Here is a 16669-nt window from a genome sequence, read left to right as displayed (position 1 = left end):
GTTACTTTGGTTTAAAAGGTGGGGGATGAGACCAGATTCCGGCTCCCCCTGCCCAGCTCCCCTCTTCTCCAGACCTGCTCCTGGTTTCTGGCTCTTTTTTCTGGCTCTTCCTTCCTTCTCTCTTTCTCTCTCCATCCCCAGCGTCTGACCCCTCTCCCTAGCCGGTTTGCTCCTCTCTCCCCTGCCGTGATGGGAGGGAGCGGTGACCGCAGAGAGAGCAGGCCGGTGATGACATGCTCAGCAGGAGGCTTCCATTGGGTTAGAACCGTGATGTCATAATGCCGGTGGCTGACATCAGGCAAGGAGGTGCAACTCCAAGGCGCCATGCTGGAGCTGAAATGGCTGCTTATCAGGGGTCCCGCCTGGTGAGAGAAAGGGGCTGGCGCCCTCAGCCTGGGGGACAGAGGGGTTTGCAGCCCGTCCCCCTTGGGGACCAGCACTTTGCCCTCACCCCCCATACCATCCCTCTTGTGCCTGGCACCACAGAGGCCCTGCTCCTCCAGATGTGTCTTCTTCCTGCACATTACAGATGTGCACAGCTGGAAGCCCATGCTGGACTCCGCCTCGCTGCCCCCCCTGCCCTCTGGCCTGTCCCCCAGTGCATGGGAAGCCCATGATGGGGTGGGTGTGTAACCCCTGGCAAGCTAGGATGGGCTTGTGGGCGTGAAGGATGACTGGGGCCCAAAGATGGGGTGGGGGTAAGCTGGGGGTGAGGGAAGGGCGTGTGTGACCACATGTCTCCTACCAGTGGAGCCGCCACACCATACACAAGGAGAAGGAAGCCAAGAACGCAGAGGTGAAGATCAACTGCAGAGACATCATATGCGTCCAGGTACGCGCTGCCCCCTTCCCCTGCGGGACGCTGCCTGTGGCTGCCAGGCGGTTCTCTCGGGGCTGGATCCAAAGCCCGCTGCACTGGATTGGGCCCACAGGCGTGCGGGAGAGCAGGACTGGGAGATGGGGAGCAGTGAGAGCAGGCCATGTTAAGTGGCTCTGACAGCTCATGGTGATGGTTAACCATCTGTGCCTCTAGCCCCTTTTGCCTGCAGAGCTCCAAACCCCGATAGAGGTGGGACACCCCCATTTTACAGATGGGGAAACTGAGGTCCAGTGGAGGAAAAGTGACTTGGCCGAGGTCACTTAGCACATCAGTTGCAGAGCTGGGAATGGAACCCAGGATTCCCAGCATCCGGGCCCTGCTCTAACCCCTACACCAGACTGCCTCCCGTTTCAGTGCTCGATGTTGGCAGGAAGTTGAGCATCTCCATAGTTTACAAGGGCTGGGATGTGCCAAGGAGCCTATTTGGGGGAGAAGACACTGTCCTTGGGTGCATCCGGGCCTTTATCCTGATCTTTTTCTCTTTAGCTGAGCGTCCTGTATTGGTACTGCCAAAGGGGGCTCACTCACCATGTGTGGCTACATCTTCACGTGCCCACAACTGGAGCCAGGTTTTCAAAGGAGCTCAGCACCCAACATACTGGGCTCTTTGGGGAACCGGGCCATTGCCTTCCTGCTGTGACGTGAGGCCCCAGGATGAGATGCTGTCTGTGGGGATTGAACCCAGAACCTCTGGCTCGCAGCCCCTAGTGCCTGAGCAAACAGAGGCAGCTCCATTGAATGACACTCTATAGCCTGTATGTGATCCAGCGACTTGAGGGCAGAGAAGAACCACAGTGTGTTAGCCCGGGGGTTATACTGTGGTGAGCTGGTGGGAGAAACTTAGCGAACCGTATTCCATCGGCACATGCAGGTCTGTCCATACTGGGGCAGTTTTGCTGGAGTTTCAGACCGGAAGAAAACTGGGGGAGGTGAAGGAGGTGGGGCGGGGTGGGGGAGGTTCAGACCTTTTATGAACAAAGTGTTTCAATTTGTTGTCTGGAAACGAATTTTCATTGTGAATGTTTTTTTTGTATCGTATTAATATAACATGGTGAGGCGTCATCCCTGAACTAGTGCCTGATTGAGCCGCATGTGGTGATGAGTCAGTCCTGTGCGAGGCTCTAGCCAATCCGCAAGCCAGGAGCTGGTCAGGTGACTCTCAGGGCAGGTATATAAGCCTCACAGGAGACCGAGCTGCCCAGTCTGGCCAACGTCACTGTATGGTGAGGAACTGTCCCCTGCCTGATAGTGGAGACGGACTCCACAGGCCTCCGCCTGCTCTGGCACCAGCTCCAGCCTCGTTCCCAGTCCTGCCCTTGCACCAATCCATCTCCCAGCCTTACGCTTGCCTCGTTCTGACCCCACTTTTGACTCTTGGTTCTGATCTCTGGCTCGAGTTCCCAGACCGACTACCAACGCACCAACCAGTAGGCCCGTCTTTCACTGCTCCCACCACTAGACCTTGTCCCGCCACATCTTGGTTTTTGACAAGGAGAGTTCTGCAATACAACATTTTAAAAAGGTTGACATTGAAACAACAATGTTTTGATCGACCCAAAATGATTTTTCTTTTAATGTGGATTTTTCCCTTGTGGAGAATTTTGAAATTTTCAGGTTCCGTTGCTATTAGAAACCCTTGGTGGAATGGAATTTCCCTCCTCCACACACCCCTTTGCTCCCCACCTGCAACACAATAGGAAAGAAGAGGAGCTCAGAACTGGGGCTGGAATTTTTTTCCTGCAGACGGCTGGCTCGGCCCACTTCCACTCTGGCGGTGACGCAGCTCTCTGTTTTCTCCCTAGGATAACTGGGACGTGGAGGAGTTTGTCTCAAAGGTGTGCATGGGCAGGTTTCTCAACCATCCCGCCTTTAAAATCACGCTGGCCGCGCTCATCATCGGCAACGCGCTCATCATCGCTAGCCGGACGGAGACGAAGGTCGAAGAGGTACGTTGGCAATGTCTGAATCGGTCCCACACGCAGCAAACTCCGAGCAAAGGGAAAGCACAAGCTCAGACTCCGCCGCCTCAGGATTGAGATCGGGGCCCTGTTGCACTAGGCGCTGTACGTACACGTCGTGAGAGCTGCTGCCCTAAAGAGCTATTTTCATTTCCACGCTTCCGCTCCCCTTTTCCTTTTCTCCTATTCTTCTCCCCATGCTGGTTATATTTAGTGCTTTGCTAAAGACCTTATGGGCCAGGCCAATTAGAGAGAGAAAAGACCCAGTGAGCCAATCCTTGCTCAGAAGGGGGCGAGAGGGTAAAGGCAGATCAGAGGTCCCTTAATCCTGGGATGGCTGGGTGCAAAGTCAGTGCCTCAGCTTCAGGCTACTTAAGATGAAGTCAGCGGTTAACAGCCCAATACAGTGGCCTGGCTCTGTCCTCTTTCCCCTGGCAGCCTGGAGGGGATGAGTGTAGAAGCTGCCACGCTGGCTCTATGCCACAAGCGGATCTCCCCACAGGGGTGTGATTTACCCATGCCAGCTGTGTGGCACTGGAGGATCTGGGCCCCATGAGTTCATTCCCCAGCTAGTGCAGGATTGTTTCCTCCCAGTCATTGTCTCATGCATTACGCTTGTTGCTTTCCAAATTCCCGAGCGATACGGCTCCCATTCGTTCATTAGTCTGGAAGCACCAGTTGCTGTCCCCGAGTTAAGGCTGAGTGAGTTTTGCACTTCAAGCAAGGCCTCTGTGATGTAGGGAGAATGCAGCGTGTTCTCCCCACTCCCTCTTTGAGGACTGGATGAATTTTCTGAGCACCTGCAAGTAGATCGTTTAATTAGTTTATGAAAATGTATTTGTATTGAGGCAGCACCGAGGAACCCCCAATCCAGGGTCAGGGCCCCTTTGTGCTAGATGCGATACAGACATAGAATGGAAGATGATTCCACCGCTGAGTAGATTTCACTGTGAACGTTTCCCCCGCCCCCCATATTCAGTTCTAGACAAATCCATGCTGATTGTTACTTGTCACCTTATTATCTTCTAGGTATCTGCAAACTGTTTTCTTAATTATTTGCTTCATTATCTTTCTGGTTACTGAAGTTAAGCTGACTGGTCTGTAATTCCCCGGGTTGTCCTTATTCCCCTTTTTATAGATGGACACTATATTTGTCTTTTTCCAGTCCTCTGGAATCTCACCTGACTTCCAGGAATCGCTAATGGCTCAGATATCTCCTCAGTCATCTCCTTGAGTATTCAGTTTCCTCATATCCGCATTCTTCTCTATAGGCCAAGGTCTCTCTGGCTGGACTACATCTCTCATGATGTATCATGGCCCGGCACTCCCATGATGCACTGCTTCCTCTCCCCAAGAGAGGAGACTGTGGTGCATCATGGGAGCTGTAGTCTGACCAAGGAATCTGTCCCATAGAGGAGAAATGGGAGCATGAGACACTGAAACTACAACTACCATGAGGCAACATAGCAGTATTTTCAAACACAAATATTTTAGTTTTCAGCCCAAATATTTCGGCATTTGAATTTCTGCCAAAAAAAAAATCAAAGTTTTTCACAGAAAAAAAAAGTTGCTTTGACCCTCTTACTTGTTCTGTGATTTCTTTTCTTTTTTTAAAATTAATCTAATGTCTTTCCTATCCCCAGAGGTTTTTCCTCACCTGTATTTTTTTCTTGCCCTCTCCTTTTACTATTATTTTTTCTTCAGCTGACTGCAGCACTTTTCTTTGTCTCTCCATTATACCTTTTCTCCTTCTGTCCATTATCCCCACCCCTCTGTCCACGTCCCTCCTCCTAGCCCCGATTCAGCCAGCCACTTAAGCACGTAAGTAATCGCCTCCCTATTCAGCAAAGCACTTACGTGTGTGCTGAAATTTAAGGATGTGGGTAAACCCCATTGAATTCACCCACCCCTAAGCGCTTTGCTGAACTGAAACTGATCGCAGTTGAACAGTGTGAGCAAGACACAAGCAGAGTCCCCTGGGGACATGGCTGAGGTTGTTTTTTCTTCTATTTTCTATTGTAGAAATACTACGGGTTGTTCTCTGCCATAGATAACATCGTCTTGACTGTCCTTACCTGTGAGGTGCTTCTCAACTGGTACTATGGATTCCGGATGTACTGGAAGGTGAGCGCTAAGCACGGCCAGTTAGAGCCAATATTTCCTGGCCATTAACCACATTCCTGTTATTCTATTGCTCCATTCCCATTCCCAGGGTCCCATTGCAACTCTTCCAGGCCCCTCTCCGAAGCCTACAATGTTGTTCCTCAAATTGTTCCTCTTATCCAAGCTGCCCCGCCAGGCTTTGCATAGGTCTCACCGTTCCGCAACGTGCAGGGCCGGTGTAACCACTAGGTGAACTAGGCGGCCGCCTAGGGTGCCAAGATTTGGGGGTGCCAAAAAGTGGTGCCCCCCAATTTTTTTTTACACTCTTGCTCCCGGCGGGGGGACGGGCTGCTCGCAGCCACGTTAGCACCTACCTCTGCGGGCGTCCTCTGCAACCGCGGGCCCCGCCGCCTCCCTCCGCCGCACCCCACATCACTGCCTGCCCACGCCCCCCCTGCCAGCCCGGAGCCGCCTCCTCCCCGAGCCCCCAGGCTGCCACATCGCTCCCTAGCCCGCTCCCTCCGGCCTTGGCAGTCCCGGACCCCCTGCCGCAGCAGCGGCTGCTGCCCAAGGTCTGCCGGCTGCAGTCCATGATCATTGTTAAGAGGCCAAAAATAATCAACGCCCTATATTTGATTGGATCAGGTCTGTCAATCAAAGTATCCAAAGCAGGGGACGTGCTGTCCAGAGGTTAAAGCAGCCAATTGGGAATGAGGACTCCTGGGTTCAACTCTTGGTTATCAAATCACTCGGACCTTGGAAAAGTTACTTTGCCTCTCTGTGACTCAGTTTCCCTGTCTGGGTCTAATAATCCTTATCTATAACAAAGGGGCTTAATTATGCTTTGGGATGAAAGGAACAATATAAGCACTAAGTATATGCCAGATTATTACTTGATTATAATAGAGAGCATATGTTTTAGATGCTTTGCAGTAAAACTAATACAGATTAAGGGCCTGCTCCTTCTCCTCTTAAAGTCAGTGGGAATGTTACCATTGATTTTCAGAGTTAAATGACTAAAAGCATACTTGACGGGCTATTCATATCTGTGTGGAACCATGAATAACGTCTCTGGGCCATGCCAAGGGCCTTCTGGAATAGAATTGGCTTTAAAAGAAACAAAACCAGTCCAGGTTTCAAAGCTAGACACTTACTTACCTAGGGCCCAATTCTCCATGGTCCAGCACCTTGTGTAGTCGTTTGTGGAGTGCAAAGTGGGTGTGGCAGCACTATCACTCGGCGTCAGTGGTGTCGCACATCCACTTTGCACTGACGTAAAGGACTCCATCAGGTGTAGGACAGCAGAGAATCCGGCTCTGCATATTTTTCATCCATCAGACCTCAGAACACTGAAAGGTGGGTAAGGAGCACTAACCTCATTTAACAACTGGGGAAACTGAGGCCCGGCGAGAGTAAGTGTCTTGTCCAACATCACGTAGTAAGACTACGACTGAGCTGGGAATAGAATGTAAAATCCTTCACATTCTTGATCTGGCGGTGAGTGGTCAAGTCAGATTTCAGAGATGTTTTTATGGGCCAGATCCTCAGCGGGTATAAGACAGAATTGTCCCATTGATTTCAATGGAGCGATGCTGATTCACACCCGCTAAGGATCTGGCCTTTCTTATTGGCAGGTTTCAAGCTGAGATGCACCCTCTCCCTCTGTTCTCTCATTATTACCGTGTATTATATGTATTACGGTAGCTCCTAGAGGCCCCAATCTGGGCTCAAGGCCCCGTTGTGCGAAGTGCTGTGCAAAAATACAGTCCCATAGTTTCATTGGCCTGTGCTGACCAGCCCTGCTTTGAACGCTTGTCCTCTGCTTCTCAGGGTGGGGTTTTCTCTTCCGCAGGACGGTTGGAACGTCGTCAATTTTTTTATCGTGGCATATCTCTGCGTGGGGCCTTTCATCCCTGTGCTGAACAACCAAAAAATTTTCCGGGTCCTCAGGTAGGGAAAGGGCTACTTTGTCTTAAAGCTTGTCATGCTGGTATTATTTGTTGGTTGACAAGCTCTTGGTAAAACACAGATCAGGCCCCATTCCGCGACGTGCTGCATGTATTCCTAGGGTGCGTCTACACTGCAGTTAGAGCAGGGGTCTCAAACTCAATTTACCTTAGGGCCAGGGCCAGTCCTCAAATCCTCCCAGCGGGCCAATAATGTGACTGAAGATGGTGTTCAGAAAAGAAAATGTGGATATTGTATTTTTTATTTCGAATGTCTTAGAAATAATAAAACGGTCCGACAACTTTATACAATTCTTCACCTGCCAGAGAGTGTTTAGTGTTTGCCAGACACCTGGCAACGCTTCAGTTCTGTCAGTTTGTTGATGTTTGGCCTCCGTGACTGAGCAGTTGAAACCTTCAGGATTGCAGCAAGGTGGGCATCAGAGAGTTGTGTTCGGTATTTTGATTTGTTTATATTCATTGTGGGGGAAAAAAGTCATGCTGCCTCCATGGCTGACTCTGCCCGGCGACTAGTAATGGTATCTCTGTCCCTCTCCCCCGACCAATCGGAGCTGCAGGGGGCGGAGCCTGCAGCAGACATGGCTGGCAGCGTGTCTGCATGCGTCTCTCCTCCGCAGGCCTCAGTGGGGAGGTTCTCGGGCCGCAGATGGCCCACGGGCCAGGACTTTGAGACCCCTGAGTTAGAGATATAGCTGCAGCATGTGTAGACGTACCTATTGGCTCAAGGGTGGACCCAATTGTTTGACTACACACCCGTTTTGTTCTTAAAAATGTTCAAGAGTCCAAATAGCCAAACTTAGCCGAATTTCTTGTCTCAAGAAAAACAGTATAATATGGAAAGGAGAGACACATGCCCTCCTGCCAGAAAGCAAATTCTTGCAGGGGAGGGAGGGATAGCTCAGTGGTTTGCGCATTGGCCTGCTAAAGCCAGGGTTGTGAGTTCCCTCCTTGAGGGGGCCACCTAGGGATGTGGGGCAAAATCAGTACTTGGTCCTGCTAGTGAAGGCAGGGGGCTGGACTCAATGAACTTTCAGGGTCCCTTTCAGTTCTATGAGATAGATATATCTCCATATATTTTTATTAAATGTTCACCTTCCACAGCCGGTGTGCTTCCAAGCTATGCGTTTCAGCTAATAGCATTTAAAGGACGATTTTCCAAGTTACAAAACTTTTTACACGTCACTAAAATCCAACCCACCCTGTTCCTTAACTTGCTGTTCTGTACTTTCCTTCTCTTTGTTTTGGCATTGGTCTGTGAAGGTACTTCCCCAGCTCGAACCAGGCAGAACATTAAAGTATTTTGCCTTTGACAGGTTTCCTATTTTCTAATGCCAAAGCGGACTTTAGCTTTCAAAGTGTTGTGAGATACCTGACGTGGGTGAACAGCATTGTGGGAAGAGCAGAATACTTAACCTAACTTCCCAACACTTACATTCATTCTGTGTACATAATACTTATAAACCTGGTGTATACTACGCCTAACGTACATACATTGGCTAACATACCCTAGCTAGCTTAGATCTAGCTACCTCCAGTAACAACAGCAATGATGCTGCAGCAGCACGGTTTATACCAGGGGTTCTCAAACTGGGGGTCACCAGGTTATTACCTGGGGGGTTGCGAGCTGTCAGCCTCCACCCCAAACCCTGCTTTGACTCCAGCATTTATAATGGTGTTAAATATATAAAAAAGTGTTTTTAATTTATTAGGGGGTCGCACTCAGAGGCTTGCTGTGTGAAAGGGGTCACCAGTACAAAAGTTTGAGAACCACTGGTTTATACAATGCTACTCAGGACCTTGGAAATGTAGTCAAATGGCTAGCCCATAGTATTACCTTAGTATTACCTGTGCTGTTGCCAATTCACTGCTATTGTTACTGAAGATAGCTAAATCAAAGCTAGCTCAGGTATGTCTACTATGCTGCAGTCACACCTCTGACTGCAGCGAAGACATACTCGAGTAAGAGACAGTCCCTGCCCCCAAAAGCTTACAGTCTAAACAGTCAAGTCAGACAAAAGGTGGGAAGGGAAACCGAGGCACACAGCGAGGAAGTAACTTGCCCAGAGTCGCACAGCCTGTCAGTGGCAGAACTGAGAGCTCCGGAGTCTATTGCTGGTTGGGACTTGTTCGACAAATTGTTTTTGAAAAATGGAAAACAGGCCAATTTGTCAGGACAGAAACTGTTTGCAAAACAGGGTTGGGTTTGGCAAATCTCCTGACTTGATAAAACTGTTGAGGAAACGTTTCAGAATTGTCCAAATGTTTCGTTTCAATGTTTTCGGAAAGAAAACGCCCAGTTTTCTGGTTCAGAACAGCATTTTGTTTCAGAATTTAAGCTAATTAGACCGAAAAAAAAGTTTAAAAAGAGAGGAGGTGAAAAAAAAGGTTGAAATCAAAACCAAATATTTCAAAATGATTGGAAAAAAAGGTTTTGATTGACCCAATGTGGGAAAAAAAATGTTTCTTCATTTTGCAAATATTGGTGAGTTTTCAACGTTTCATCCCGATTTGATATGGGACAAAGTTTGGAACTCTTGAAAATATTAGCCAGAGAGGAAAAATGTTTCCTGCCCAGTTCTAGCCGAGTCCCAGTGTTGGACCCTACGCTCCCTCCAGACCAAAGTGGGTCTCTAAAAAAGAAAATGATCACGGTGTCAAAGTCAGACTCAGCACTCACAATTTGTCAGACCACTCTGTTTATTAGCAAAAGTGCTCTGCTAATACACCCAGATAATGTGAGTGCCATGCAAGGCCCAAACTATCTTATTTATACAGATAAAAAGAGCCCGAACTTAACAAGATGACAAAGGGAGCAGAACTGATAAGTTTACCTGGGGCTAGACACACATATCTTATTTCCTTATTAACTCTTACCGATCTCCTGTTAATGTCCCACCATCAGCTTAAGTGGACCCATTGTTCAATACCTTAATGTTTCTCTTCCTGTCAACTTTATCTCAACATTCCTCATTCCTGCTTAAAGGAACATACAGCATTTCTTTAATCCATTTTACTTTTACAGTATAATTCATTCTACTTTCACAACGGGCACAGCAACTCCAGCACCGCACTGCAAGCCCTGGTGTCTAAAGCAAACTTGGAGTCCCCTCGTGGAAATGTTGGCCTATTGACTTGTCCCAGGTCCCACAGTAAATTCGGTTGAGGCTACACTTGAAACGCTACAACGGCCCAGCTGTAATGCTTCAGCATAGCCACTTGCTACCGTGACAGGAGGATTCATTACTGTCACTGGAATTAATCCACCTGCCTGAGGCGGTAGCTAGGTTAAGGGAAGAATTCTTCTATCGATCTAGCGCTGTCTACACCAGGGGTTAGGTCGGCTTAACTGCGTCGCTCAGGGGTGTGGATTTTTCACACCCCTGAGCGACATAGCAGGTCGACTTAACTTTTGAGTGTCGACCGGGCCTTAGTGGCAGAGCTGGGTGTGGAACCCAGAAATCCTGGCTAGCAGATTTCTGCTCTCACTCCGGTGTGGAGCTAGGCTGCCCTTGCTGGGCTGAGCAGTGGGAGGAGCTGCTTGGAGTCTGGGAGCCCCGAAAGATTCTTCGAACGGTTTTTCTTCCAAGTCACGTGGGCCTGGCATCATCTCCCTCCTAGCGCAAGCTGCTCACGACTCCTCTGTCTCTCTCAGGGTGATGAGGCTGATGCACGTCTGCACGCTGGTCAACGGGCTGGCCAGGATGATCCGGGTGATCCTACAGTCCATCCCAGACATGGCCAATATCATGGCTCTGCTCTTTGTCATCATGCTGGTGAGACAGTCAAGCCCTTTGGGTGGGGCCCGGTATAAAACTGGAGTTCTCCCTCCTTCCTTCCCTTTCCACTTCCTTTCTTCTCCTCTATGTCGTTCCTCTTCTCCTTTCGTTCCACTTCCCCCATTCCCTTCCCCTCCACAGTGGGCCTTCTCACAAACAGCGGTGGGAGCTGGCTCATTTGTGAACGGCATCAAAGAGCCTTCATCGTAACCTGGAGGAGTAAACGGGAGATCCACAGGCGCTGCCTTCCTCCTTGCCCCAGAGGCGCCCTGCCCCACCCCCAGGCCGCGCCCCTGCTCCACCCCTTCCCCCAAGCCCCGCCCCACCTCTTCCCACCCAGTTCCATCCCATCCCCTCTTCCCTCCCAGCGCCTCCTGCATGCCCCAGAACAGCTGATCGCGGCAGGTGGGAGGTGCCGGGAGGGAGGGGGAGGAGTTGATTGGTGGGCGGCGAGCGGGAGGCACTGGAGGGGAAGGGGGAGCTGACTGCCGGTGGGTGCTAAGCACCCACTAATTTTTTTCCGTGGGTGCTCCAGCTCTGGAGCACCCACGGAGTCGGCGCCTATGGGGAGATCTGGTTAGGGATCTCTGAGCTGCCTTTGGACTCTACTGGGTGTAGGGCAAGGTACCAGCTGGATGGTGAAAGGGTGTGGATCCTCCTAGAACAAGCACAGAGTTCAAGGAGAGAGAGAGAGAGGAACCTAGTTCCGGAAGTGCCCACCTGCTTCCAAGCTGTAGTCTGCGAGGGGTTTGTTTTATGGTAGATTTGGGGGGATGTGGCTGCTCATTTTAGCTGGCTGAGGCTGACCGTGGGTCTTGGGCTGGAGCTGGCCAGAGCTTCTGGCCAGCGCTGTCTCTCTGCAGGTCTTTTCAGTGTTCGGAGTGACACTCTTTGGAAATCTGGTCCCGATGCACTTTGGAAATCTAGGGGCATCTTTGTATTCGCTCTTCATCTGCCTCACGCAGGACGGATGGATGAACATATATAAGATCTTTGAGTGAGTGAACCTGTTAGGTTTCAGACGCACCCCCACATCCAGCATAGGGAAACAAGCCCCCCCAACAGCATACTCTTGCAAGAGGAGTGCACCCCAACTGACACACATGCACACGCAAACAGCACAATGCTCTCCTCCTCCCCGCAATGCACAGACGCACCCAGAGATAGCTAATGCGTGCACATGAACACACCCACGAGCAGGTAATGTAATCCATGCTAGGAGAGCGAGTGTGGGTCTTTGGGCTCCTTCCATCTCGGAGGATAAGAGCCTACTACAAGTACCACCTAACAACTTCCCTCCTTTAGCTCAGGTGGTAGAAACTGATGCCGTTCATGCTAGAGATTTGGGGTTCAGGCTCTGCTGGGGACCCATGGCGGTGTATTGTTACGTAGACACAAGCAAGCCTCTGCGATCAAACCCTTTCCTTTGTCCTAATTATTTCAAGCCAATTTGAGAGGGTCTTTAAGTGTGATCCGAGAAGTGGGAAGTCTGACCCCCATGCGGGGCCTTGGATGGCCTGCTTTTCCTTCCATAAGGGGGGGTGAGAGGGAAATGGGGGAGGTTCCCCCTACTTGGGGCTCAGAGGGAGATTGGCAGGACTGCTCCCCTTCTCCTGATTTGGGGCACAGAGGGGGGATGGGTGGGGTTCCCCTCTTCATAAGTCTCTGAAGACTTTACAGGAAGGTTTTGCAGAGTCTCCCTGCTGCTCATCCCCATGAATGAATTCCTTCTATCTCCGTCAGGGAAGAGGGGATCGCCCTGAAAATAGGGGGTGGCCTTTACTTTTTCATCTTCATCACGGGCGGGGCCTTTATCTGCACCAACCTGCTGGTGGCCGTGGTGACGTCAAACCTGGAGCAGACAATGCTCGCCTACGCTGAGGAGAAGCAGAAAAGAGACCAGCTCCTCCACCCCGACAAGTACGTGGACCGGGAGGTAAGTGCCGGGCGCAGCCAGTGTGATGGCTGAATCCTGAGGCTTTTGCTCAGGTTTTGCTCCCACTAGGAGTTATACCTGAGTAAGGACTGCGTGAACATTGATGAAGGAAGACCCTCAAGATCTGGCCCTAGAGTATTAAAGCAAAGCACTGTAGCTTGAAAAAATTCAAAGATCCTGTATTTTAGGGTGAGCTACAGACCAAAACACAAATGCCCCAAAATCAACATTTGGAAATGCTGCCATGGTGCCTCATGGGAGTTGTAGTTCAGTTGCTGTATGTTCCCATTCACTTCTATGGGTTGGGCTCTCCAGCCAGACTACATCTCCCATGATGCACTGCCTCTTCTCTCCAAAAGGGGAGCCTGTGGTGCATCATGGGAGGTGTAATCTGACCAGGGAGCCCCTTTTTTGACCAGCTGTACTACAGTCTCCTATTGGGGATGGCACTCCTGTGCTGAGAGCCAACAGGAGGTCTAGGCACTTCACTGAAGATCTGTTTTGGAGGCTTGAGGGTATGTCTACACTACAAGAAAAAACGACCAGCGGCAGCGAATCTCAGAGCCCGGGTCACCTGACTCAGGCTCCCGGAGCTTGTGCCAGGGGGCTAAAAATAGCAGTGTAGATGACCAGGTTTGGGTTTGAAACCCTCCCACCTCACTGGGTTTCAGAACCTGGAGTCCAGCCCAAGGGGGAAAGGCTACACACAGCTGTTTTTAGCCCTGTAGCGCAAGCTTGAGTCAGTTGACCCAGGCTCTGAGACTTGCTCCCCCGGGTCCTTTTTTTTTTTTAAGCGTAGACATACCCTTAGGGACATTCCTATGGTGCCTGGAACCTGCACAGGGCTTAATTTCAACCAGGAAGTGCCCTTATGACAGCATGGCAGTGGTTGAGCACCACCCACTCCCTTCTCTGAGCTCATCAACAAAGGTACCAAGCAGAGCTGAGCCAAGTTCCGGAATTTCTGTCCCAGGGGAAATGCCGAGATGCCAACATTTGCTTGAGTCCCAAATCGCGAGGCCATGTCGAAACCCCGACGCTCTGCTCGGGGTGAAACGTTCTGAAAAATTTCTGCTTGACATTGTCAATCGAAATGAAACACTTCAGCCGGCTGAAAGAGAAACGTCTAATTTTGGTTCGTTGAACCAACTCAAAACCCTTTATTTCGAGCCAGTTTGACATTAAACTGCTGTGCCCTATTGTGGCGCATTGCTTCGTGGGATTTATATTTCGGGCGCCTGATACCCCCATTCTTCACTACTGGCCAGATCCCTGGCTGAACTAAATGCCTGACGATGCACCATGTGATTCCTGTGATGCACCACACAGCTGGCTTAGAGGGGAGTCCATCTTATCATCCCTCAAAGAGCCCAGTCCGCTGGAGAGAATACACCACAATAGGGAGGTGCAGTTTAATGTTGCAGCTGGCTTGAAAAGAAAAATTTGGGGTCAGTTCAGTCAAATGAAATACTCTGATTAGGGTTGAACCAACTTGGATTTTTCCTGACAAAATCAAAAAAATTTCAGCAAAATTGACAAAATTCCACAAAAAATGTTTGTGGAAACTGCATTTTCTATTGGAAAATTCCAGGGGCAACAGAGGATGGATCACTTGATGATTCCCTGTTCTGTTCATTCCCTCTGGGGCACCTGGCATTGACCGCTGTTGGAAGACAGGATACTAGGCTAGATGGACCTTTGGTCTGACCCAGTCTGGCCGTTCTTATGTTCCTTCAGTTCGATGTTGGGGATGACGACTCATCTCCGGAGCTGAACTTGGTGCATTTGAAAGCAGTGATGCAGGATACTCTCATGACGCATCGCCAGATGCCGCTGATCTCCGGCAACCTGGGCAACCTGACTGAAGCTACCTGTGACGATTTCTGTCTCATCTTGGAAGGGATCCAAGAGAACCTGAAACGATACAAAGAGATCCGGGATGAGCTTAGCACGTAGGTCCTTCTGCGCACGCCCCTCTCCTGTGCTGGGTTTGGGATCTCCCTGGTGGGCAGGGTCAGGGTCAATTTAGTTATATTTCACTTCATCAAAGCAACGCAGGGCAGATGCAGCCACCCAGACTCCAGAGAGGGAGTCCTATGTGCCGTGGTGGGAGAGCTGAGTCCGTGATCCTGTGAGTGGCTGGGTGGGGCTTATGGCTCTGTTGACACATCTTCAGGTATTAACGTTACACCCTTGAAAGTGCCATGTCTTGGGTTCTGTGGCAGGAGAGGACTGGTGGAAGAGCATGACTTTGAAACCCAGGGAAGAGAGTTGGTGGGTAAAGGGCAAAGCTCCGAGCCTTGCCCTAGGACGATTAGAGAATTGGAGGATGACAGCAGCTCGTGGTTTCGCTGTCTGTGTAAGAACGGGCTATCAGCAGTGGGGTATGGGCTATTGTAACCTTGGGGCAAGAATATAGTAACAGAACAGGCACAGCTTCCCCAAGCTGCCCCCTACCATCATGCCTCAGCCTTACCTTGGGGATCACCTCTAGGGCATTCAGCCTCCATGGTCCATCAAGTCCTAGGCTCCTTCACTGAAACTGCCAACAGGGGCCCACGGCATGCTGGTCACTGTTCGTTTTGGACCCTTCTCCACTAAACCTGTGCTGAGACCACCAAGTTCATGTCCTACAGGCATCCCTGTCACTCCTGACCTAGGACGGATGCAGACCTGCAAGGTAGAGGCGGTGGGCCCCACTGCTATCTCCTAAATTATCTAGCCCCCTGGCTGACTAGGACTTGATGAGGGGAGCTTGTAGGCTTGGGGCCTCTGGAGCAGAACTTCTTGGGTGACAGTTCTTGGTGTTAATAGCATGGAGGGGACAATACGTCAGCGTCTGGCCTGGGAGATGAAGTTTGGAAGGAGATGGCCTGACCCAAAGCCCAGTGGAAAGACGCCCAGCAATTTCAGTGGGCTGTGATTCAGGACCATACTGCTTTAATGGTTGAACCTTACTGTCATGGGGTCCAGGAAAGAGAGCTGGGAGGCATGTGGTGGTGCAGTTTCCTGGGGAACGAGAATCTGAAGTGGTGGTCTTAAAGCCCCACTCCCTACTGCCTGGAGGACGGGAGAATGGAAGACAAGGCCATTTGGGGGGTGGAAGCCCTACAGTGGAGACTTGGAGATGGGTGTGTTTGGTGGTGGAAGCGGATGTTCCCAGAGCTGCAGGAGAAGCACTGGGAGGGTGGGGGGGGGAAGGGGTGAATGTACTTGCTGGCAGAAGCTCACTGCTTACTTTCCCGGATTGGTCCCCACAGAATAGTCAAGGAGGTGAGGTCCATCGCGTTCAATAAGGAACAGGAGGAGGAGAGAGTGCTGCGAAACGTCCAGAACACCAACATCTCTGACGGCCTGCTTTGCAACGAGGTGGCTGCTGGCAGGTCTGGAGATATCCTGTCCACGCTGATGACTCTGGAGAAGGTACAGTATAGAGCCCGATCCTCAGCTGGTGTCAGTGGTGCCTACGCCTTGTGCTGTCTCTCTGCCCCGGGGTGAATTTCACGCCCTGTTCAGGGGCTCTGCGCCCCCAGCGCCGACTGATTTCAGCTGCCATTGAAAGTACCTTGGCCCCTTTGCACTAAATGTGCAGCTAGCATGAGATCCCAAATCTCTTGGAGGAGGGCAGGGGCTGCAGGTGTAAAGGCTGTTTTCTGCGCCGGGGTAGAACTGGCCCTTGCTCATCAGGCTTGTTCTTTCTCCCTTCGGTAGGCGAACATGATTGACCCACAGGATGTCACGTCATCAGGGTACCACAAGGGGGCAGTGAAGATGGCTTTCTTGAAAGCCCGACGCCAGTCTCTTCTTAACCAGTCAGTCCCTCCGTAGCCGTGCCGGAGCGGGACCATGGAGCTGTGAGTGGGAATCTTCCCCTGGACCGTGCAACCGTGGAGCTGTTAGTGGAGCTGCGGCGTAAATGCTTCCTTTGTAACTGAGGGGGATTTATTTGCTTTGCTGAGGAGACGCTTCTGTCTTTGGGATGCCGAGGAGCGAGTGTGGACAAGGGGTAGGAGCTCCAAGGAGCACGCGCCATGAAATACCAGCTTCTA

General features: G+C 50.8%; 1 protein-coding gene across 1 annotated transcript; it reads left to right on the top strand.

Annotated features, from left to right (window-relative positions):
- The first annotated feature begins 278 nt into the window (after positions 1–278).
- On the top strand, positions 279–16448 carry CATSPER4 (cation channel sperm associated 4). The gene is made up of 11 exons (XM_065421852.1): positions 279–365; positions 749–832; positions 2683–2826; positions 4861–4962; positions 6794–6891; positions 10561–10681; positions 11548–11681; positions 12428–12620; positions 14358–14572; positions 15881–16043; positions 16332–16448. The coding sequence occupies exons 1-11, from the start codon at positions 279–281 to the stop codon at positions 16446–16448; spliced, it is 1458 nt and encodes a 485-aa protein (XP_065277924.1).
- The last annotated feature ends 221 nt before the right edge of the window (positions 16449–16669 follow it).

This window comes from Emys orbicularis, chromosome 23 (genome assembly GCF_028017835.1).
Source record: "Emys orbicularis isolate rEmyOrb1 chromosome 23, rEmyOrb1.hap1, whole genome shotgun sequence".
NCBI lineage: Eukaryota > Metazoa > Chordata > Testudines > Emydidae > Emys > Emys orbicularis.
The sequence above is the reverse complement of the archived record's forward strand: the minus strand, read 5'-3'. Positions and strand labels throughout refer to the sequence as shown.

Excerpts from the sequence above, each read along its gene's own strand:
- CATSPER4 (XM_065421852.1), top strand. The coding sequence starts at position 279 with ATGCCGGTGGCTGACATCAGGCAAGGAGGTGCAACTCCAAGGCGCCAT. Across the intron at positions 833-2,682 it reads GAGACATCATATGCGTCCAG|GATAACTGGGACGTGGAGGA; the intron begins GTACGCGCTGCC and ends TTTTCTCCCTAG. Across the intron at positions 2,827-4,860 it reads CGGAGACGAAGGTCGAAGAG|AAATACTACGGGTTGTTCTC; the intron begins GTACGTTGGCAA and ends TTTCTATTGTAG.